The following is a 24224-nucleotide window of genomic DNA, read 5'->3' as shown; positions in this document are numbered from 1 at the left end:
TAAAAAGAATGTAGTAGTTCTGTACATGATTACAACAGACTAGAAATTTTAAGAACTTCATAAAAAGTAAACCAAAATAATATTTAAATACATGAATTCTTTGCATTGTTTTCTTCATAATTCCTTTAATTCAAATTCAAATTTCCATTTATCATTTCAGGTGGGTTACCCAGATAAAAACCACTTTTTCTCTCCAAGTGTTTCTGTTTTCCATGCCATCTTTGCAGTCTTCTATTTGTAGCTTAACATCACAAGAAAACTGATCAATGCATGACATTCTGAGTCATCTGACATGAGAATTCCCATGATTCAGGATCCACAAAAGGTGCCTTCTTACTAATTCATCTTTGTCTCGATAGTAGTAACCAGCATATCTTGTCCTCTGATTTTGTATGATTGATGATATGATAGGGATATTTCAGAGCAATACAATAGTCTAAACAATACAATAAAGTATTATATTGTTCTGAATATGCACAACCATTTGATGAATGGTAATGCGAAACTCTGAGTAACAGTTTGTGAAGTTTTTCCAGCTTCAGTAAAATAACCTACACTCTGTAAGGTGCTTGGCATTAGGAAGGGCATCCATTCATAGAAACCATGTTAAAGCTGACACTGGAGCTCAACACAGTCCAGCAGCTTGTTGGATCCTGTCAAACCATCTAACTCATATCAGTATGGAAAATGGATGTTAAATGATGATGATAATGATGATGATCACACACACACACACACACACGTGTATGTATGTATGTATGTATGAATGTATGCATGCATGTATGTATGTATGTGTATGTGTGCATGTGAGTGTATATATATATACACAAGATACACACACACACGTCAGGGTAGGGTGGCATGAGTAGATGTGCTTGTGTGTAGGCGGGGTGTACCTTTATGAAAAATGAATGCTGTAAGATATTTTTTGCCAGTATAAAATTTCTGGTATTTTAATCTTACACAAGCTCTAACTTGCTCAAAATATGTTAATGTCTAATACTTAATGGCAATTGTGCACCTCAGTTGAAGTGTTGTAGTTTTGAGTTTTAGCTTTTATCCAGATTAAGGAAACTCAAATTAGAATATTTGTTTTGTTTTATTTGATAAAAACTATATATTTCATGGTTGATTAAATTAAGACCAAACGTGTTATATAAGATCAAAAATGTGATATATCATGTTTGATGAAGACCATGTTTATAAACGTTTAAATGAGTTATGATTTTACTGATGTCTTTCATAAGTTATTTGGTTGTACGTGCTGAAATCTTTGCCAATACATAGGTGCTCTACCTGCTAGAAATAGCAGCCAAATTTCACTCAACTAGCACTCTACTGTCTGAAGAAGATAGGAAGAACAAATCTGGGTAATGTAGTCCTAGATGCACTCTGCTCCCATCCCTACCCCAAGAAGATGTGTTTGCGACAGCTAGACTGTTTTTGTTCTAAGTTCTGCTCGTTAAGAGCTGACTTGGAGCAAACCAACAGCAGTTCTGCCAATATAGTGTAAGTCAACCCTTACAAAATTTACCCTATTCCAAGATACACCCACAAGTTCAATGTTAAGTTGGCATTAGGAAGAGCATCCAGCCTTAAAAACCATGCCAAAGCAGACCTTGCTGGTGCTGGTGCCATGTAAAAAACACCAAGTCCACTCTGTAAAGTGGTTGGCATTAGGAAGGGTATCCAGCCATAAAAAAAAACCATGCCAAGCAGACAGTGGAGCTTGGTGCAGTCCTTTGGTGTGCCAACTCTCTGTCAAACTGTCCAACGTGTGCCAGCATGGAAGACAGACATGATGATGATGATGACAGTGGTAGTGGTGGTGGCGGTGGTTAATGTTCCTTATGAACAATTAAGCTAAAGATTGGTGTACTTAATGTTGTTTGCAAAATGTTCATTCTGAGCCAATGAAATTCAACAGCTGCAGTAAAAATATGTACATGGCAAGTATTCCAGAGGTTTGACATTATTCTTTATTCCTACAATTTTTGGCTATAGCTAAATGTTATGAGAACTCTTTTTTAGTGACCCAAAATCCATGAAGGGTGAGAGGACATGTCCCTTTTAGTTTAAGAACCCTATGATGACAGAAAGTAGCCACAAACCTAATTTTATAATGCAGAATTGATTTCTGATTGAACTATTACACTTCAATTATTCCTATTAACAATCTCTGACTGAAATCAATATCCTGATCGGGGATAAGCTCCACAAATCTGATTTGCCCTTGACTCACTCTATATGAATGTAAATCCTTTATTAGTGGCCCAATAACCTATTTAAAAAATCTTATAAAAACTACAACAGAATTGATCTGAAAATTAATGAATCGAATATGATAAAGCAATGTATTTTTCACTTAACTTTTTCTCTTCTGCCCTTTACTAAATAAGAACTACCTTTTTGCATGTTTATCACTAAGAAAGCATTCATACATCATACCTTAATAGCTAACGACAGGAAAGATGTGTACAATATATATCTTTTGTTACTTACATTTTAATTGAGACATCTCTCTACTATTTAAAGCCTCTCAAAGGAAATATAGTTCTATAAGTAATCAATAACAATCACCTTCATCAAAACCCTGCCATATTGTTTTTTTTTTACAGTATTGATTATTTTCTACATTTTTCCTATATGCATTGTTATATATTTGCTTTCATGTCTCTAACATTCCCTGTCACTCATTGTAGAGTCTGTCATAATTGCATGAAACTTTAACGAACACTTTTTTATAAACTTCATTATCAGCTTTTCTTTATATAAAAGCATAGAGTATTCTCAGCATAAAAGCTGATGGCAATCAATAAAACTTTGCTGAACAGCTTATAGCAAATATATGTAACTACATCTACCTACATGTATGAACAGATATTGTGGAAATATTTTCATTTATTTAAGTAAATATATTTTTTCTTAGTTTCAACATTAAAACTATTTTGTCAAGTAAAAAGCTTAAGTAAATATAAACATATGTGTGCAGATAAGTAAATAGAGGTAGGAATATGTACATATATACACATGTATATACATATGTGAGAAAGTACATATGTATTTATGTATATATGTATGCATGTGTATATATATACATATATGTGTATATATATATATATATATATAGATACATGCATATGTACATATATACATACTTTCATATCAAGTATAAAAAATGAAGTTAAATCATTTTAATTTTTCATTTACATTTGTTTCATCAATATTCAATATAATCAATCTTACATAATGCTGTAACCAATCCAGCAACTATTGATTAATTTTCATGCATTATGTAAGATTTTGTTTATAATGCATGTGGAACATGATTCCTCAGAAGTCCATAAAAATAATATGCATATTATTCTTTACAGAATTCTAAGGAATTGTTCTTAGGAAATGTTCATGTATAATAAAAGGAATCCTACATAGCACATACAAGCTAATTAAAAGTTGCTGGTAGGATTACAGCATTAAGTAAGATTGATTATATTGAGTAGTGATGAAACAATTGTAAATGAAGTATTAAAATGATTTGTTAACTCCATTCTTTGTCATTAGCATGAAAAAAAGCACCTAGTACACATTGTAAAGTGGTTGGCATTAGAAAGAGCATCTAACAGTAGAAACCAGGCCAAAGCTGACCTTGGAACATGAAGCAGCCCTATGGCTCACTGGATCCTGTCAAACCATCCAACTCATGCCAACATGGAAAGCAGATGTTGATTGATGATGATGATATGTATGATGGGCTTCTTTAAGTTTCCCTTTACTAAATCCACTGCCAAGGCTTTGATCAGTCCAAGGCTATAGTAAAAAAATGCCCTAAGTGCTGCAGAGCTTTGTTTGCACCTGTGTGTGTGTGTGTGTGTGTGTGTGTGTGTGTGTGTGTGTGTGTGTGTGTGTGTGTGTGTGTGTGTGTGTGTGTAGGTAGGTAATTAGACAGACAGTCAGATAGATAGACATATAAATAACTGTTTTCTTCCCTTCCAAAAACTATTGAACAAATGTGAGCATTTTTTGTTTACTATTTGTAGTGACTTACTTTTCACAAGGAATGAAGGCACTTCTTCGTTTCCAGGTCCCAAGTAAGTGAAAGTACTTATTGTAACATAAGTAGGTGTTTTGTAGGTCAAAAAGTGCAAGTGTACTTCGATGGGGTAAAACTGAATATATTTTTATAGGTTTTTTAATGTTTGCCATGTCAAACACTAAATACATGAACTTGATATTTAGGGCTTAGAGTAAGAATAGAGGGTTAAGGGTTAGAGTTTCAAGGAGAGGAGAAATTACTGACAAAGAAAAAATTAAATTTCGGAATGCTTTTCTTTTCACACACATTCTAATCTCTAATGTATAAAACAAAGATATCAGAAAACAAATTATCTAAAGATACTAACAATTAATTAGGTACAGAATATCATAATGAGAATATTAATTTATTTTATCGCATTTGTTTTGTTCTTTTTATATTTAACTGTATTCTCAATAAACCTTTTTAATTCAAAGAACCTATGATTTTTTTCCTTTTAAATCAAGGGGGTAACGTCGGCGTAAATAAATATATTTTGGGGCAATTGGTTAAAAAAGTTCCCCGACCCCTACCTTAATTAAATATTGCAGTAGCAGATATTGATATTCTTTTCTAAAAATGTTTGAGGCAACTGGATTCCACCAATAACAATGAGATTGCTTTGAACATATTTAATAGATCCGTAACAAACATAAGCAAGTCTATAATTGTCAAATTTGCATTCTTCTGCAATTTTCACTGAATCAGTACTGTTCTTCAAAAATATAAGGTTGTTCGCTTTCAGGGACAAAATGTGAGGAATCAGAAGATAAATGACACTAAGTAAGTATCTATGCTATTATAAATATTTAAGTAGTTTTTACAGGGGCGCAGAGAGTGCCTTTTCATATTGTTGTAGTTGAGGGCTCCAGTTGATTCGATCAACGGAACAGCCTGCTCGTGAAATCAACGTGCAAGTGGCTGAGCACTCCACAGACACGTGTACCCTTAACGTAGTTCTCGGGGATATTCAGCGTGACAAGGCTGACCCTTTGAATTACAGGCACAACAGAAACAGGAAGTAAGAGTGAGAGAAAGTTGTGGTGAAAGAGTACAGCAGGGTTCGCCACCATCCCCCTGCCGGAACCTCGTGGAACTTTAGATGTTTTCGCTCAATAAACACTCACAACGCCCGGTCTGGGAATCGAAACCGCGAGTCCGCTGCCCTAACCACTGGGCCATTGCGCCTCCACCTTTCGTATTAAAACCGATTTAAAATATTGTCAATGATATTCATCCTATTTGAGCATCTTTTATTAATTTGTAGTTTGATATCTTGCAAATCATTTCTTTTCTAGTGACTCCTTTTCCGGTAAGCTATACTAATTTGCGAAAATATCGGATATCTTTCTGCAAACTTTTACCGTTGACTGCATGCTTCCTAATTCAATATATTGTACGGTGTATATATAGGCTGGGTACTCATACAAAATTGTTCTGCTGTTAGTTGGATAATCTTATTTATTTAATTAAAATACAAATCTTAAACAATAGTTATGATTCTACCATGATATAAGTTTTTACAAGAGAAAGACAAAAAATGAGGGGGAAAAGAAGGGGAGAGAAAAAGAGAAAGAAAAAAAACAATAATGCAGCATCAAGTACTTCAACTAGTCGCACACCACAAGGTTCAACAGAACCTACTGATGCAAGCCAGCACGCTTGCAGCATTACCACGGGCGATGGTAAGGCTAAAGTATTGGAAAAGCCATGGGCCCTCATCTATCACTTCGGTGAGGCGAACTGACAACGATGACAAGAACTTCGCGATTAGTGGCCCAGTCCCTCCAAATGTCTCAAATGCCACAGGTTGGAAGAGATAGTTTTTGTTTTTTCTTTCTTATTTTTCCCTGTCTTTCTTTTGTAAAAACTTATATTATGGAAGAATCATGATTATTGTTTGGGATTTGTATTTTAATTAAATAGATAAAATCAACGTTGAAAAACAAAAGAAAAAAAGTAACTACGAGAACTCGGTCAACTTAATAGTTGGACGATTATATATAACCATTTTATTATAGCCGTACATGAAAAGTGAAAGTCTATCTTTAGCAATCTCCGTAAAAATATTTTATTTTTTTATTTTCTGAATCGCTTGTGTTTATGTACTTTTTGTGTATGTGTTTATATGTGTGTGTATGTATATTTGTCTATGTAAACTATTCGTCATTGAAATGTTCGCGGTTATATGATGGCTACTCTTGAAAGTGCACTAGTAGACAGTTTTACAAAATTAAACTAGAAAATAGGACAAAACAGAGAACACAATTGCAAAAGTTAAAAAGAAAAACAAGAGAGGAAAATGTGTGTTTCTCTGCATGTATGTATATGTGTATATACATATATATTTGTGTATACATACACAATGCACATACATATACAGTACTTACATACACGAATATTTATACATAAACACATAATACACACAAAAAATACATAAATATAAGCGATCCAGCTGAAAAAAATAAAGAAATAAAATTTTTTTACGGAAATTGCCGAAGAAACACTTAAACTTTTCCTGTACTGCTAACGAAAGACAAGTGGAGGCGCAATGGCCCAATGGTTAGGGCAGCGGACTCGCGGTCATAGGATCGCGGTTTCGATTCCCAGACCGGGCGTTGTGAGTGCTTATTGAGTGAAAACATCTAAAAGCTCCACGAGGCTCCGGATGGTGGCGAACCCTGCTGTACTCTTTCACCACAACTTTCTCTTACTTCCTGTTTCTGTTGTGCCTGTAATTCAAAGGGTCAGCCTTGTCACACTGTGTCACGCTGAATATCCCCGAGCAGGCTGTTCCGTTGATCGGATCAACTGGAACCCTCGACGCCGTAAGCGACGGAGTGCCAGCCTAACGAAAGAATGCTTTATTGCATACATAACACGTATGTACATGATAAATATATAATACTAAACTACATTACAAGAAAACACAAACGTGTGCGAAGTAAGAAAGAAAAAAAACATCAAGATTACACGCTTGCGGCATTACCACCGGCGATGGTGAGGCTAAAAGGTTGGAACAGCCAAGCACCCTCAAGTGCATCACCTAACACCTCGAGCCGCCAGTGATGACAAGAACTTCGCTGTCAGCGCTCCAGTCCCTCCAAACGTTTCAAACGCCACAGGTTGGAAAAAATGGTTCACTGACAAGTCCCGGTACATGAAGATTTTGTTCTGTTCGGCTACGGAAGCAGTGACCCTCACGTTTACCGCAACATCCTGGATGTGAGAGGAAGCAAAGTAGTCACAGATTTTGACGTTCCAGATGAGGCACCTCCCAAATAATTGTGTATAATAGTGTAGGTGATGAAGTTTACAATGTTTCGTTGTAATTGAACTGCCTTTCTGACATTCTTTATACACGCTTATTAAAAGGACACCGAAATGGATTCTCTCACGGATACTCTTCATGCATTAGACCACAGAACACTCACTCTAAATTAGTGACCACACACACTAAAATAGGAAAACAAATTTCCAAGTTGAGTTCACCTGCGCATGGTCAAGGGCTTGTAGTAGTAAATAGACATAAAAACGACAACTAGTGATCGACCAGATAACGGAGGAGCAATGGTCCTAGACAAATTGAAAGCTGAAGATTGATCAAACCGAAAGTTTGTAGTCGAAGAACACACCTACAAAAGTGATAGTTAATAAGATTACTAATAAAAGAAGCCCAAGTCACGTGAAAACTTTTGCCGGAGTGGAAATGCTATATTAAACAACATCATTGTCTAACTCTATATTCCGTCTTAAGTAATCTAAGACACTCACACCTGTTCATCTTAACAATAAAAGGCAGAATTCTGATTTAGACACCCCTTATAACACCTCATAACTTTTTTTTTTTTACTTTTCAGAAAATTTTTGCGAATTTGTTTTACACACAGGAATTCATACGATTATAACAAAAAAAATTGTGTGATTTAAGGGCGATTTAGCTGTTGTTTTTAGCGCATTTCATGACCACCTGATACCTTCCTCGTTTCTTTGTCACTGTGACATGTTTTAATGTTTTCAATCTTTTTTCCCCATAAACACATTTAATGGAATGATGCATCCAAGGGTATTAAACAAAAAGTTTGGACTGTCCGTATTTTGAACTCTAATTTTTTTAAAAATCGAAAAAGAGTTGAATTTGAAGAGGGGATAAAGTTTTTTAAAATTTTCTTTTCATAATCGTGTGAATTCCCGTGTGTAGAACACAAATTCGCAAAACTTCCAAAAAATTAAAAAGTTATGAGGAGGTTATATAGGGTGCTTAAATCAGAATTCCACCCAATAAAATTCTGTGCAATCTGATGTACCGTATTTGATGGCATAAAAGTCAGACGAGAACATCTCAATTTCAGCAGTACAGATTCAGGAAAAAAAGGTTTTAGTGCATTAACGCTTAAGAGAGGCCTAAATTCGCATGCAAAAACAAGGGATGATTTTTCTGAGGCTTTTTTTTTTTAAATGTGATTTTATACGCCATGAAATACAGTAACCACGCCCTCCTATTTTAAACAACGATAAAGCACAACATTAGGGGAAAAAAACCTTTTGCGACCAGCTCGAAAGTGCAAGTGGTACGTTATACTCAGATTGCTGCATAATTTACTCTTGTAAGCATATGACCCCTCTCGAAGTCAACTTCATGTTCACATCTGTATACCTCCTGCCTTTAAATACACATCTGATGAGGTAGGGGAAATTCGAAAATATTTGTAGGAATGGAGCTTCTTCTCTGAAAGCCTTCTGTTGTTCAGCTCTCCCTAGAGTTTCTTACCATCTGTAAGAATGTAGAGGTGCTGAGGTGGATACACACATACATTACATCCTTCTGATCCTAAACTTCTAATATACAGCAATCCCTCAACTATCACGGATGTTGTGTTCTAACCACCGCCAGCGATAGGTGAAAATCTGCGAAGTAGATACAGTACTGTACTGTATTATTATTATTTTTTTATAATTTCGATATATTTATTTTATTATAAATGCAAAACAACACCACGGACGAATTGACATAAGCTTAAAGAATAAACCGCGATATGGTGAGGGATTACTATATTTAGGAAGTTAGAATCGAAGGAAAATGTAGTTTTATTCAAATCCCTAAACCAAACATGGGCAATCTTTTTCGTGAAGCGAGGCGCATGGCTCATCGCTCATCATTAGACGGACCACACTATTAAAAAAAATTCGAGGTAATATTTAGCTAGGCATGCCGTTTAGAAAGTCACGCGGGTCGCGACTGCTCTAAACATTGCTTCGTGTGTTAAGGTCGGATAATATACAAAAAGGGAAATATTTGATTTGACACCGTTTAACTAGATAGTATGCTGACGTCAAAACTTATCATCAGCTAGTTGATGTTAACTGGCTTTTCCCGACAGTCTCAATTTAAAGGTTTGCTATACATACACTATTTAAAATCATTTATTTAATAATTACCAGAATTTCATATTAGGCACTGTTAATTATATGTATATATTTTATTCGATGTTCTTTTATGTCCGAGAAATGATTGTATTATTTATACTAAGAAATCAGCAGAAATAGCTGTGATAGTAATGTAGCGCAGAAACTGAGTGCTTCATAGTAATTTTAAATTCGTTTCTTCACAATTATGTGTTTCAGTCTTCGTTGGTGATTGATAACTTTCTCTCTCGACATAAATGGAATAAATACAAACTACAACAAATGAGAATATCTCTTACGAAAGTGCTCTCGTACATGAGAAAGAAACCATTTGCGTGTGTATTGTGTTGTCTTACCGGGGCTGATGGAGATGCTCAATGCTTAGATTTTTTTTCTAATGTGATCAGCTTGCAGTATCTGTTAAAACACACGCACTGATTGTAGTTGATTTCTTCATCTTTGAAGGTAAAGATGAAGGAGGTAAAGAATACTTGCACCACCCATTTTCGGCGTAACAAAAACCCTAATACTAACCCTAACCACCGGGTGTACGTATTCTTTATTTTCGCCTTAATTAACTATAAAAGCAGCGAGCTACAACAAGAAGTGTGTTTTTATTCGCAGAATAACTTTCTCAATGAACAGTATCTCTTTTAACTCATGATTTCACATCAAGATTCTTGCAAAAGAAGTTCAGTGACGATATTTTATTTATTTATTTAAAGTTTTACTTTTTGAGCTTAAGGGGCCGTAGTTCGTCGCACTATAATGACGAAGTTATGTTTAAAATGTTATTGCTTTCTTTTTTCTGGGGCATTTCTTTGTTTCCAAAGTCTGATAAAAGTGAAAGTGCTTTTATAGTATTTTCTATGAAAAAAGAAAATGAAACTAAAAGATCGTAGAAACGTTTCTGAAGTTTATGAATCTTTTTTAAATTACAAATGATATGTAGATCTCGTCTTTTTTCACATTAGGAAATGCACAACTCGACTGAATAACAACACACTGTGTAATATAGTTTAAGATACATTATCTCAAAGAAAATACAGAATTGTGATTAGCTTTTAGTTAAGAGCTGATGTTCTCAAAATAGCACCCTCACCTAATCGTGAATTTGTTGTATTCCCACCTGCCACTTTATTAATGAGAAAACAAAATAGTTTGCATTGGAGTTGGGCAAGTTTAAAAGCCATCTTAATTTAGCGAAAGTAAAGAATACGCACTCCCTGTGTTTAGGGTTTGGGTTTTTGTTACACCGAAAACGGGTGGTGTGCGTATTCTTTATCTCCGCCCTTAATTTTGTTGAATATATCAGCTTTTCCGGCACTATCATGCTATTAGCTGTCAGAAGTGAAAGTGCTCACTGCTAGTGAAGTATCTGTCCGTCTGCCTGCATGCCTGTTGCTAGCCTGTCGATTCTTTGGCCACTGACAGCTAATACCATGACTGGCCGGAGCGAGCTATATGTCTGTCTCTCTATCTATCTATCTATCTATTACTCGAAAGTTCGCGCGTCCGCGCTAGCTAGTCGTGAGTAGAAAACACAAATTTAATATAAAAACATATTTCCTGAAATTGCAAATTATTTAAAATATAAAAATATAATTTTCAACAGAGAGAATTTATCAAAATAGAAAACAAATGAAGTTTGAAGTTTAAAAATAATAGGAGAGATATGCAATAAGGAAGTGTTTTATATTTGAGCAATCAAGCACTAACGAATTCAATAACAAAAATACAGCATTGCCTCGAATATAAACCATGTTTTTACGTAAAATATCAATATACACGCACTGGAGCTCGACACTGTCTTTCAGCTCATCGGATGCTGTCGAGCTGTCCAACCCATGCCTGCAGGGAAGAAATGATAATGATGATGTGTCTGTGCAGAAAAATTAACATTTTCTACTCAGCTCTTATGAAACATGTGGAATAATTTCTATATCAATAATAAATCTCTGAGCGAGGTATATATCTACATCTATCAAAAGAGGAGATTAGAAAAGATTGAGTCAATCTCAGCATCAATTCGTTTGTTTGGCATCCATGTTTTGTTTACAGTAAAGAATGAATGACATTCAGTTCTGTTCTTCAGGTCTCAATCACAGTGAAATAGAGCGTTTTTCCCCATCTGAACTGGCCTCATATCTCTAGTGAGTGTGGGAAGGCTTGTATTATGTATATGAACATAATTTATTGCTACAATAATACAAAAAGTGTTTATGCAATACAAAAAAAAAAAAGAATATTCAGACGAAACGACGTATATGACAAGTACAGAAGCTCTTTGGCTAATTCAACCTTCGGTCTAATTTTTAAACATCAATACATATTCTTGTGCCTTGGTGTTTTTTTTTTTCTTCTAGCGTACCAGGTTGAATATGTAGCTGTGAAAACAGCTGGTGAGAGTGAATACCACCAAGGACTGGAATCACTCTGAAGTTTTCATGTTCAAATGAGCTGTACTTTTAGTCTTTGTTCACAGAAGGTTCTAGTCATGCCACCAGACTGTCACATGAATAACAGCACCAAAATTGGGTTTACACACATGATCAACTTGTGATTTTTATGTGGTAAAAAGTGGGGTTGAATCTAACTGGTACATCTCCAAACCTATATGGTGAAATAACAATTTCTTTTAAGATATAAGAATTTATTACAGTTTTTCTCACAACTGGAAGTTTAATAAGAAAAAGTGAGTTAAAAATTTGACAAATCATTGAAATTCTTTTCAAAGCTCAAATGAGGCTCATAATGGAATATTGTTCCCACATCTAGGCTGGTGCAGCTGCTATGCACACAGGCATCTTGGATCACATCCAGGCAAGGACCATTCAATTAATTGGCACTAAATCACAGGCACACACCAGGCTTTGGCCCACAGACATGCTTTTTACTCTCTTTCTCTCTTGTCTATCACTATTATACTGGCTTTTGTTCTTTGTAGGTATCTGGTATTGTACCTTCCCTACTGAGGCACTCCTGGTCCACTTGTCACTCTTGAGTATGTCCCCCCCCCACCTTTCCTACACTAACCATTATATCCAGTCCTTCCTCTGTAATCTCATCTTTGCTCATGTTTATCCTGCTGGTGCTGACTTTCCAGATTACTTTGTCAAATGTAATGCTTATTTCTTCACATTGTTTTGAATTAATCATAGAATTATCTCATAGCTTCAAGATTTCAATGATGTAATTGTTTACTTTTAGAATATTGTAGGGTAGGTGCCAGAGGCCAGATCTGACAAGTTTGAACATAAAATATTTGAGCTGGATATAACCAATTTAAATACTATATTCTTAGTCATAGGCTGGGTTGGCCCAGAGCTGAAAAACATTGTGTCTTTGTGAAAATTTAAGATTTCATTATTTAATTGTATTTTTTATTTGATCACTTATGTTCACTTTTTTAAACTTTCGCATGCCCTATATGACTAGTCAACTGAAACAGTTATAAGTTTATACTGTAACTTATAGTGTTGTGACTTTGTCTTGAAGGAATTATACTTAACTAGCAGAGATACCTGGCGTTGCCCGTGTTACGTGCAATTGAAGAATGAGACTTTTCTGTTATATTTTCTGTAAGGAACTGGAATACATATGATTCAAATTTCATGAAAATTGCACATGAGGGTTCTTTCCCTCTTTACACACCCTAAAGAAATTCTAATCATGAGACATGTATCCCATACTATTGGTCTTTATGCGCATATTCCAAAATTTCAGTCTTCTGGAACCTGTGAAAAAGATTTTGCTCCTGAAAAATGGAGCTCATGGAGCTCTAAAATGTGGGAATGAAGGCCCTCTATTGGGGGTGGGTGTGTTAATGTCAACCAGAGAAGTTGAATTGTTGGGAATGTTTTTAACTTGGGTCTTATAGTATGCCTGTATATATGTGAGAGTAGTGAAATTGAAAGTATTAAAGTGAAAGTATCTGACATTACAGTAGAGTGATGTTATTGTTTCCCTTTTGACACGTAATACTGAAATAGTGGAGGAGATATGGTATTGCTGTGGGCTCGAACTATGCAAGAAGTTAAAAAAAATTTTTGGCCTAAGACACTACATGGACCCTAAAAGGATTTTGCTCCTGAAAAATAGAGTTCATGGAGCTGAAAAATGTGGGAGTTTTTGGGGGTGGGGGTGTTAATGCCAACCAAAGAAGTTGGATTGTTGGGAATCTTTTTAACTTGTGTGTAATATGTATTGTTTGAATTTCTTTGAAATAGGAAATATATATATGTTCACTGGGTTTCTAAAAGAGCAAAGCTACAAGGAAAGCAAAAGATGAATGATCACGATAATCAGTCAGCTACCGTAGCCTAGTGTTTATTACTCCCCAATGTAGGATTCCTCACCATACAGGTGACAGGCACAGCTGTAAGATGCATTACGGATCTATAGCAATTGGAAGGGCATGACCCAATTGAAATAACGTGTGACGTTTGGAGTAAAGGGAAATGAAAGTGTCACCTCTGGAGTTTGCAAATGACCACTATACCGATAGATAACTGGGCAGAAAAAATTTACAATCAATAAATGTCTTAGAACAACCAGTCACTCATCTGGGAAGGCCTTGAAATCAATGTTACCAACTGGGGACTATGTGTGTCGCAGTGATAATAAAATGACTCAAAGGAGGTCTGCAACGAAATAATTTTACTCAACACTTTGCAAGTGAATCAGTGGAGGTAAAGATGAGTCTCATTTACTTGACAATTTATGCACCACATTGCAGAAATCACAATGTAAGTATATTTGAAAGGATAGTCTTACACTGTTGTACTGTTGTACAAATAATGCTCATCTGTTATGTTCGGGTGACCCTATAGCTTCCAATGGTACAACTGTATTCGTCTTTGCTTAAGAAAAATGACTAAATCGTGGGTGTGAAGTCCCCATGAAGGGGTCTTTGTAACTTCTAAGAAGAAGAAATTTTAGAAATATTACTTTATTTGTGTGTAATATGTATGGTTAAAATTTCATCAACATCAAAAATATATGAATTTTCATGGGGGTTATGGCCGTTATACATAGAATATAATTTCCAAATTTCATAAAGATCCATTCAGTACTTTTGCCGTAGTTTTGGATAAGAAAACAAATGATTAATGTGTGTGTTTGTGTGTGTGTATGGGTGTATATATGTATAGATATCTGTATGCATGTATATATGTGTACATATTACATGTACATCTATATATATACATCTACACATGTATATATATACATGTATGCATATAGATCTATATCTATACATATACGTGTACATATACATCTATGTGTATACATATACATCTCTCTCTCTCTCTCTCTCTATATATATATATATATATATATATATATACATACATCTACATATATATATATGCATGTATATGTATACATTTGTGCAGATATATATATGCATGTATATATGTTTGTATGCCTGTATATATGTGAGAGTATAGTTTCACTGTAGTAGATTCAGTGTGAAAATGAAACCATTAAAGTGAAAGTATCTGTCACTACAGTATCGAAATGTGATTGTTTCAGTTAGTGGAATAGTTTCATTTTTAAAGTGAAAGTATTTGACATGAGTGTTTTTGTTTCACTTTTGACACGTAATACTTAAATAGTGGAGAAGATATGATGTTGCTGTGGGCTGGAACTATGCAAGAAGTTAAAGATTTTTTTTTACTAAAACACAACCGGGACCCTAAGTAAAGCATGTGTAAAATTTGAATGAAATTGGTTGTGTAGTTCTCGAGTTTTAGGGAAGCACACACACACACACACACACATTCTCATTTTTATATATATATATAGATTACTCTGGAGTGGTTGTGTGATGAGAAGTTTGCTTCCCAACATGATTCTAAGTTCAGTCCCTCTGTATGGCACTTTAGGCAAATGCCTTCTACTATAGATCCAATGTGAATGAATTTGGTCAACAAAAACTAAGAGAGGGCCCATGATATATTATCATTCATTATCCACATTTAATATCCATTTTCCATGCTGGCATATGTGTATGCACACATGCATGTTCATCTCCCTGCCTTGATATTACATGATAGTTGAAAATAAGTGGCAACATCATATTCTGTGGAAAGATTTCTTGTAATATTACCTTAGTCGAATACGTGGGAGTTGGTGACAGGAAGAGCATCCACCTATAGAAAATCTGCTTCAACCAATTCCATCCAACCTATTTGAGCATGCAAAAGTGAATACCATAATGATGATGACTCATTGATGAATGTCACTGATTAATAAAACAATGTTTGTCACGTTCTTGTGCGCAACTTGCCGTAACATTCAAAATATTATTATGACTATATGTATACTAGCTTCATAACTACTCATTCTGTAGATGTAGTGATGATTAATGTGTAATTTGGAGGATTAAATAGTCAAATTGGTATGTGAATCAAATCAGGAATAACTGAAGATATTTGAAATGAAAATAAAAAGAACTACAAAGAGAGAAAGAATCTTGGCAGTTAACATGTCTGTCATTAAACTGTTCCAGTAATAATATCTACCATTGAAGACTATCAACAAAATTGATCCTGATATCATCATCATTGTCAAACTTATATTACTATGAGTTTGGATGAGAGTTATTTTATAGTCAGTTGCTCTTCTTGTTACAAACACTTAACTGTTTCATATGTAAAGTACAAAATACAGGTGCAGGCATGACCATGTGGGTAAAAAACTTTGCTTCCCCACCCACTTGGTTTTGGGTTCAATCCCATTGTGTGGTACCTTCACCTTGTGAATGTATCTTCTACTGTAGCCCAGGCCATCCAAAGCCTTGTGAGTGAATTTGGTTGACGGAAACTGAAAGAAGCCCATCGTATTTGTGTGTGTGTGTTCATGCTTCTTTGTCTTGGCTTTGTGTGATAGTTGAATAACAAGTGTTATTCATTTCCAATTTCTGCAAAAACATATCTGGCCATGGGGAAATATTATTTTACTTGGAAACATTTGGAGGTTGGTGACAAGAAGGCATGTAGAAAATCTGTCTTGCTACACTGTATGACCCATGTTAGCATAGAAAAGTGGATATTAAAACAATGATAATAATGATTGTCTTTACACATAACTGTGTTATGGGGCATATTGTTTACAACAAACAAAAATACTGTCACTGATTTGCTTCACATAATGACAATGTGAAGAGACAAGGAAAAACACACATACAAACATGTATCTACACAATGGACTTCAGTACAGTTTTCATCCAAGGTGTCATGCTCTGGGATGAAAACAGAAACCATGTGATTGGAAAGCAGACTTCTTAACTGAGTCATGCCTGCTACTATATTTTTGCAATATCTTGAACTTACTGATCTTGATTAAATCAGAAATTATCTTAGTTTGTTACAAAGGTCCAATTATCTAGTTTACCATTTGTATTTTGCTATTACTAATAATTTCCATAATTAGTTTAATACTGACAAATATCATGAAGATATGACTTCTCATTTACAAAAGAGCTATTTTTTTTTTTTATTCTTTTACTTGTCTCACCTTTATGATAACTTTTATCTTTTTTCTTTAATTGTTTTATTCAATGGCCATGCTGGGGCACTGCCTCAAAGGTTTTTTGTCAAATAAATCAACCCCAGTACTTATTTTTTGAAGTCTGGTACTTATTTTATCATTCTCTTTTGCTGAACTGCTCTGTTATAAGGATGTAAACAAACTAACACTGGCTGTTGAGCAGTGGGTGGGGGACAGATAGACACAAAGAGAGAGAGCTACATACACACACACACACATATATATATATGTGTGTGTGTATGTATGTATGTAGAAACAAGGTTCTACAGTTTCTGTTTTCCAAATTCACTTACAAGGCATTGTTTGATCCGGGGTTTATAGTTGGAGATACCTAACCACGGTGCTGTGCAGTGGGACTGAACCCAAAACCATGTAGTTGCAAAGTAAGCTTCTTACTACACAGACATGCCTATATGTATCTTATTTAGAATTCTCCTCTCCCAAAGCTTGAAGATCAATCATTGAAGCTAAGTTAATAAAATACAACTCAAAAATTAGCACACAAAGCTCATCATGGTATAATTCAGATCCATAATGCATTAACACTCTCATATCTGGGGCAGGTGTACTGTTACAGATACAAATATCCTGGGTCATATCTAAAACACAAATGAGTTCTCTCAGCTTAATGACAGAAGTCACCAAGATGCTTCAATATCTAACCCACAGATATGCTGTATCCTCATTCTGTTTTTCTATTGCTACTACTGTAAAATTGCAGCCATCCATACATACAGGCATGCACTTTATGGCCATGTCCCCAGTCTCTCTCTCAGCTGAGAGGACTTTGTCTTACAGGTGTCAGTGCCACGTAGAATGTGCATGCGCCAGTGCCATGTAAAATGCATTTGTGCTGGTGCTGCATGAAATACACTCATGCCATGTGTATTGCAGTACTGCTGATGGCTTATAAAAAGCACCCAGCACACTGTAAAGTGGTTGGCATTAGGAAGGGCATCCATCCATAGAAACCATGCCAAAACAGACAATTGGGGCATAGACAACTCTCTAGCTAGCCAGCTTTTCTCAAACCGTCCAACCCCTGCATGGAAAACGGACATTAGATGATGATGATTATAGTAGTCTCTTTTCTTCATGTGGACATCTCTGGTCTCAGGGGGCCTGCAATGGCTATGCGTCCAATCATTTAAATTAGATGAAATGAAGCAACAACTTCCTAATTGCCTAAGGAATGAATCTTCTGTCTTTTACTTGTTCCAGTCATTGGAACACCTAAAAAATGCACTTAAAAACCTATACTGAAGTGAAAAAAATCAAATAAAATACATGCGAAAATATGTACAAACCTCTTATTAAAACAGACATAAGCTAATAACTTTTTTAAAATGATTCCTCATGTTATGTCAGTTTTTTTTTTTTTGGGGGGGGGGGGGGGGTCCATGTTAAGGCTGCATATCTTGGAACTAATTATCAGCATATGGTGAGGTTTATCTGGAGGAGTGTTCCTGTGGCCTTTGTACAGGGCTTCCAAGGTTGAGGGAATGATAGATAAAAACTATTATTCATGGGGCAACCTTTGATCAGTGACCTGTTCTGAACACTTGTGAGTGAACTCCTGAAGATGTTCAAAGTGTAGGTAGCAGTGTGAAATTGGACAATAGATTAAGTCTACCATCCAATAAGTACAGTTCTTCTGACTGACTTCCACATCATTTACATCTATCCAATTTCACGCATAAACTTGAGGGTATAGTAGATGCTTGCTCAAAGTGCCATGCAGTCGCTTCAGATCTGGAACAACATGATTGCAAAACAAACTTCATAATCTCAAGGCCATGGATGCACCCTTTTTAATTATGTTTAATACTGGTAGTTTTATAAAGTATTTAGGTATTCTAATGATTTCTGTAAGACATTTTATTATGTATTCCTACCCAATGGCAGTGGTCATGCTGTGGTACTGCCATTACATATTTAAAAAAACAGAATATGGTGCACCATTTTAAAGATGCATGGCCAGCTATGATTCACACATGTTCCACTAATGTCTGATGTGACAGCAGTGAACCAACCTTTGTGCAACCACTCACACTCCTTGAAGGGAGCCATTTAATCTCTCTCAAGTCACACTCCACCATCTTAAAATCAAAAAGCACATTAGACCATGTAATCCCAGCTGCACCTGAAGATGGGATCGTCAGGGCTGGAATACCTTTGACAAAGGGCCTCTTTTCCTTAAGGTTGACTTGGGGTTGAAGAATATCATGATATTATTTTATTTGTTTCAGTCATTAGACTGTGGCTTGAAGTGTTTTAGTTGAACAAATCAATCCCAGTACTCATTCTGTCAGTGTCTTTTGCTGAACTGCTAAGTAACAGGGCATGAAAACAAACTGACACTGATGGTCAAGTAGTAGTGGTGGTGGTGGTGGTGGGAGACAAAGATATTGGAATAATGATTTGCCAACTTGTCATCCAAGAAATGCTTCATCGTTTTTTTTTGTTTTTTTTTTTTTTTAACCATTTTAGGTCGTCTCAAATATTTTTTGAAAACTTTCATCCAGAAGTCTTCTTTGTCGTCTGTGATAATGACCAACAGGTTCAATGTTGTGTTTATTCTTGGAGGACCAGGTGCCGGCAAGGGCACACAATGTGCCAATATAGTTGAAGTGAGTATTCATTCTTTACTTTCATTAAGAATGAGATGTCTGTGGAAAACAAACTGTAGCATGAGAGTATGTTATACTAATAATTGTACTAGCTGCACCTGTGGAAATTCTTCAGTTATTTTGAAAACTGTAACTTGAATGTAGTCCCCCATCACATCTTCATCATCTTATCTCTCACCACTTGATTTCGTTATGTTTCTCTTCTACCGTAAAACACCTATTTCTGTTCCTCAAACTATTCCTTTCTCAGTCGAGGGATCTTGTCTTGCAAGTTACTTAGTGACCTCAATGCTACTGGTGCCGCACGAAAAGCACCCAGTACACTCTGTAAAGTGGTTGGCATTAGGAATGGCATTCAGCTGTAAAAACCAGGTCAAGGCAGACAGTAGAGCTTGGTGCAGTCTTCTGACTTACCAGCTCTTGTCGAATCGTCCAACCCATGTCAGTGTAGAAAACGGGCATTAAATGATGATGATGTGGTAGGTAGTTTATTGAGAACCATGAAATTCTACTTTGTATGAAATATTCAGTTCAAATGGTGTAAAAAATCCACATAGATAGCATTGAATGCATAGGCTTGGGATTATTCAGCCAGGCAACTATTTGTAACATCCATGAATGTTTCATTCAGTTTCCTATATCAGTGGCAATAAATTCTCATCCAGACATGTGACAAGCTGCAAGTACATGCTATTAAAATGGTTCAGAAAAAAACCAAAATGCATTTAGCTTTCTCATTCACTACTCTTGAGGCAATTTTGGAAAAAGAAGCAGATTTGGCAACCAAAAACATAGCAATCCCCCCCCCCCCTTTTTTTTTTACTTGTGTTTTTATATCAAGTTCTGATGTAACTTAATAGATAAGCTGACTCATGATTATTGCATTGGATAGTCTTCCAATCTATGACAACATGGAAAAAAATAGATCTTCAGGTGTTGTTGACAATAATATGTCTTGATTTTTTTTTTTAACTCGGTACTAATACTTGAAATGAATTTGTTTTTGTTTTCCAGAATTTTGATTATGGACATTTGTCTGCTGGAGATCTCCTCAGGGCTGAGCGCAATGACTCCAATTCTCAGTATGGAGCATTGATTGATAAACACATTAAAGAAGGCAGCATTGTGCCTGTGTCAATCACTTGCTCCCTACTCAAGAAGGTATGAAGTTTATTTGAACTTGCATCAACTTTTCACACATAATTTTAACCCTTTCATTGCAAAATTTAAATTTCATGGTTATTCCACTGATGATGTTGAATATTTACCAAAACCTAGAATTATAATGTGTTTAAAATTGCTTTCCATACTTAGGAGTAATGAAATTTTGAGTGAGTATATCTGATTCCTGCAGTAGAAGGGTTAACATAGCACTGCAAGTTAACAAAACCACTCTGATTTGAGAACATCACCAATGTAGGTGTATGTATATATATATATTTTATATATATATATATTTTATATATATATATATATATCATCATCGTTTAACGTCCGCTTTCCATGCTAGCATGGGTTGGACGATTTGACTGTGGATAGTATGCTAAACCCAACGACTTGCAGACTGTGTATCCCATTGAATTCATTAACTTAATTCGTAACTAAAGTGACAAAAAACCACGGTTGTCAATATAACATGGTTTGTCATAAACACTTGTACACCATACAGTGACCACTAACTTTTTAGGGTGCAATGGTAGGTTGGGTGACTCTCCTGCATCTAATCACTGTCCTGTTCTGTTCTCTTGCTGTTGTCAAAGAGTATCTATTTCTCATCACAAATAATGATTTTATACAAAAATGGTCTTTTTACAGTCAAGAAAGCAATAAGGAGCACACTGCAAGGCATCTGTTTTTTTTTTTTAATCTCGTTCAGTTGATGTGGAACAAACCTATCCATTTTCTTGACATTTCCAATTTTTTATGTTGTCCAAAAACAGTTGTGTGAGATGTTTGGCATTCTGATGAAAGTTTTCGAACTTTTGTTCTCAGATTTTGTTCAACTGAACCATTTAATCCATCATGCCGAATAACTGATTTTGGCTTACCCCTTGGATTATTTTCAAAGCTATCAACACCTGAACGAGAGCTTTGGAACCATCTCTGAACAGTTCTGATGTTAACAAAACCATTACCAGAGGCCCGCTTTATATTCTGTATAGCTTCTGTGGCAGAGTGACCCAGTTTGTACTCATACGAGAAAATCACTCAACATAGTTTGGTTGATATTTTCATAAGGTCTGTCGGTACGAATTTTGTGTACCAATGTTGTTGTGAAAGAAAAAGTGTCAAGATTAAATGCAAGGTATACATAATTTTAAATGACTGAAATAACAAGTAAGTGAAAATGTGACATTTCATGTGAAACAACCTAATATATACATACATGTGTGTGTGTGCTAAGAATTTATTTGAAACTGAATTTTGCTGAATAAACCAACAAACACAATAAACAACCATGACAATGTTTATAGTTATTTTAACCTTATATAATCTGCTAGGCAATGGAAGCCAGTGGTAAAAATAATTTTCTTATTGATGGATTTCCTCGCAACAAAGACAACTTGGCTGGCTGGGATTCTGAGATGACTGAAACTGCTACAGTGAAACTTGTGCTCTACTTTACCTGCAGTGAAGATGTAAGTTTGGTAACATCTGCCAAATTTTTAAATATCATTTTTCTGTTATGTGTGCATGTTACAAATTATTTCCCATGTGTGTGTGTGTGTGTGTGTGTATATATGTATATATATATATATATATATATATATATATATACACACACACATATACATGCATATGCACACACACACATGTATATATATATACATAGATATAAGTAATAATTTTAAATTTGGGTATGCACTTTGTAGTATTCTGTTTAATCCTTTGGCATTCAAACCAGTCATATCTGACCCAAATATTCTGCCCATTTTATGTTCAAACTGGTCAGATCCAGCCTGTCTCACCTACCTTGCTTTGTCATTCTAAAAATATGCAATCACATCATTGAAATCTCACAGCTACAAGATAATACGGGATTAATTCAAAACAATGGGAATAAATAAGCACTACATTTAACTGGGAAATCTGAATACTAAAAGGTTAAAGTCTGTTCACTCTACATCTGCACTGGATGATGCACCACAACTATTTGTTCAGAATCTCTATCATGAGGCACTGATGCATGATGGGTCAAAATGATCATAGAGTTCAATAAAGAATCTTGTGAATTCCATTTACTTTCTCTTTCTCTCGTATGTTATATGTAGATATATGTGCACGTATGTATGTATATCATAGTCATCATCTTTTGATATCTCTTCCATGCTGGTATGGGTCAAATGATTTGACAGGATCCAACAAGTTTGAGGACTGTGTCATGCTCCCATGTATATATATATACGTATGTTATGGTTGCTATGATTTGATGCCCTTTAGGGGAGTGTATTAGGTGCTTTTTATGTGGCATCAGCACAAGTGGAACTACAGTAGAGAGATGCCAACAAGAATCAAAATGCATTGCACATTCATTTTGCTGTTCCCTCTACACACATATTCACTCAGTGAATTGTTTACAATGAAGCAAAACACTATTAACACACAAGTAATTTAATAATTGACAGGATCTGGTGAGCCACAGAACTGTGCTGACCTCCAGTGTCAGCTTTGGCATGTTTTCTATAGCTAGATGTGCATCCTCACACCAACCACCTTACAGTAGTTATTTTTAGTTTGCCTAGATCTTTTTGGATCATTTTCACCTAGAATTTTTCCAGGATGTTTCCCCCTCTCCTACCATTCTAGTTGCCAGAAACATATATTCAGTTTGTATAACAACATTGAATTATGCACTTGATTCATTGACTTTTGCTTTGTGGAAAAAAACAATTTGGAGATAAAATCAAAAAGATTGTTACAGGTTGTGACAGGAATTTCAATTTTGATGACTTCATCTAGAAATAAAATATAATCTAAATTCTAAAGCCAAAAGACATTGGAACTCACTTATCCTGGGTGTGGAATATTGCACACAACAAAATCAATTTCAGAACTTGTTCCATGATCTTAAGTATTCTTAGCAGTGAAGTCTACATTCTCAGTATTGTAAAACAGTTTTATTAAATTTGAAGTAGTTATTGTGAAACATTTTGTAAAACATTTAAATTTCAAGACTAAAAATTAATGCAAATCTTGACAATATTGTGTGTCTATGTATTCTTTTATTTCTGATTTTTATTGTTACTGCATACGTTTGTTTCTTCATTGTTAGGTTTGTGTACAGCGTTGCTTGAAACGAGGGGAAACAAGTGGTAGAGCTGATGACAATATTGAATCTTTGAAAAAACGGTTTGTACATTCATTTTGCTTTTTACTACTGGTCTCAGTCTTTGTACAATGGCCATGTGAGGACACCGCTTTTGAGGGGTTTAATCAATTGTATCAACCCTAGTACTTTGTCTGGTACTTACGTTATTTATATTGTGATGGATGAATTGTAAAATGTAATTGGGTGTAAAGAGATGTGGCTGATATGAAACCAAACACCATTTTTGTTCAAC

At 35.3% G+C, this 24224-nt stretch overlaps 1 protein-coding gene across 3 annotated transcripts in view; it reads left to right on the top strand.

The window, feature by feature from the left end:
- Nucleotides 1–5642: 5642 nt before the first annotated feature.
- The window catches only part of LOC106884325 (UMP-CMP kinase), a 26074-nt gene continuing 7492 nt past the window's right edge, over nt 5643–24224 (top strand). The window contains exons 1-5 of one of the 3 annotated variants that reach the window (XM_014935656.3): nt 5643–5881; nt 19523–19662; nt 20677–20823; nt 22164–22301; nt 23936–24012. In XM_014935656.3, the coding sequence (XP_014791142.2) occupies nt 5662–5881; nt 19523–19662; nt 20677–20823; nt 22164–22301; nt 23936–24012 (722 nt within the window). In that variant the 5' untranslated portion in view covers nt 5643–5661. Of the gene's footprint in view, nt 5882–9404; nt 9467–10816; nt 12302–19522; nt 19663–20676; nt 20824–22163; nt 22302–23935; nt 24013–24224 lie in introns of those variants that run through there. The other 2 variants (XM_014935657.3, XM_089361542.1) reach the window with 2 other exon arrangements.

This window comes from Octopus bimaculoides, chromosome 13, assembly GCF_046866305.1.
Source record: "Octopus bimaculoides isolate indiv1 chromosome 13, ASM4686630v1, whole genome shotgun sequence".
NCBI lineage: Eukaryota > Metazoa > Mollusca > Cephalopoda > Octopoda > Octopodidae > Octopus > Octopus bimaculoides.
Note: the sequence above shows the minus strand (reverse complement) of the source record. Positions and strands in the feature narration are given on the sequence as shown.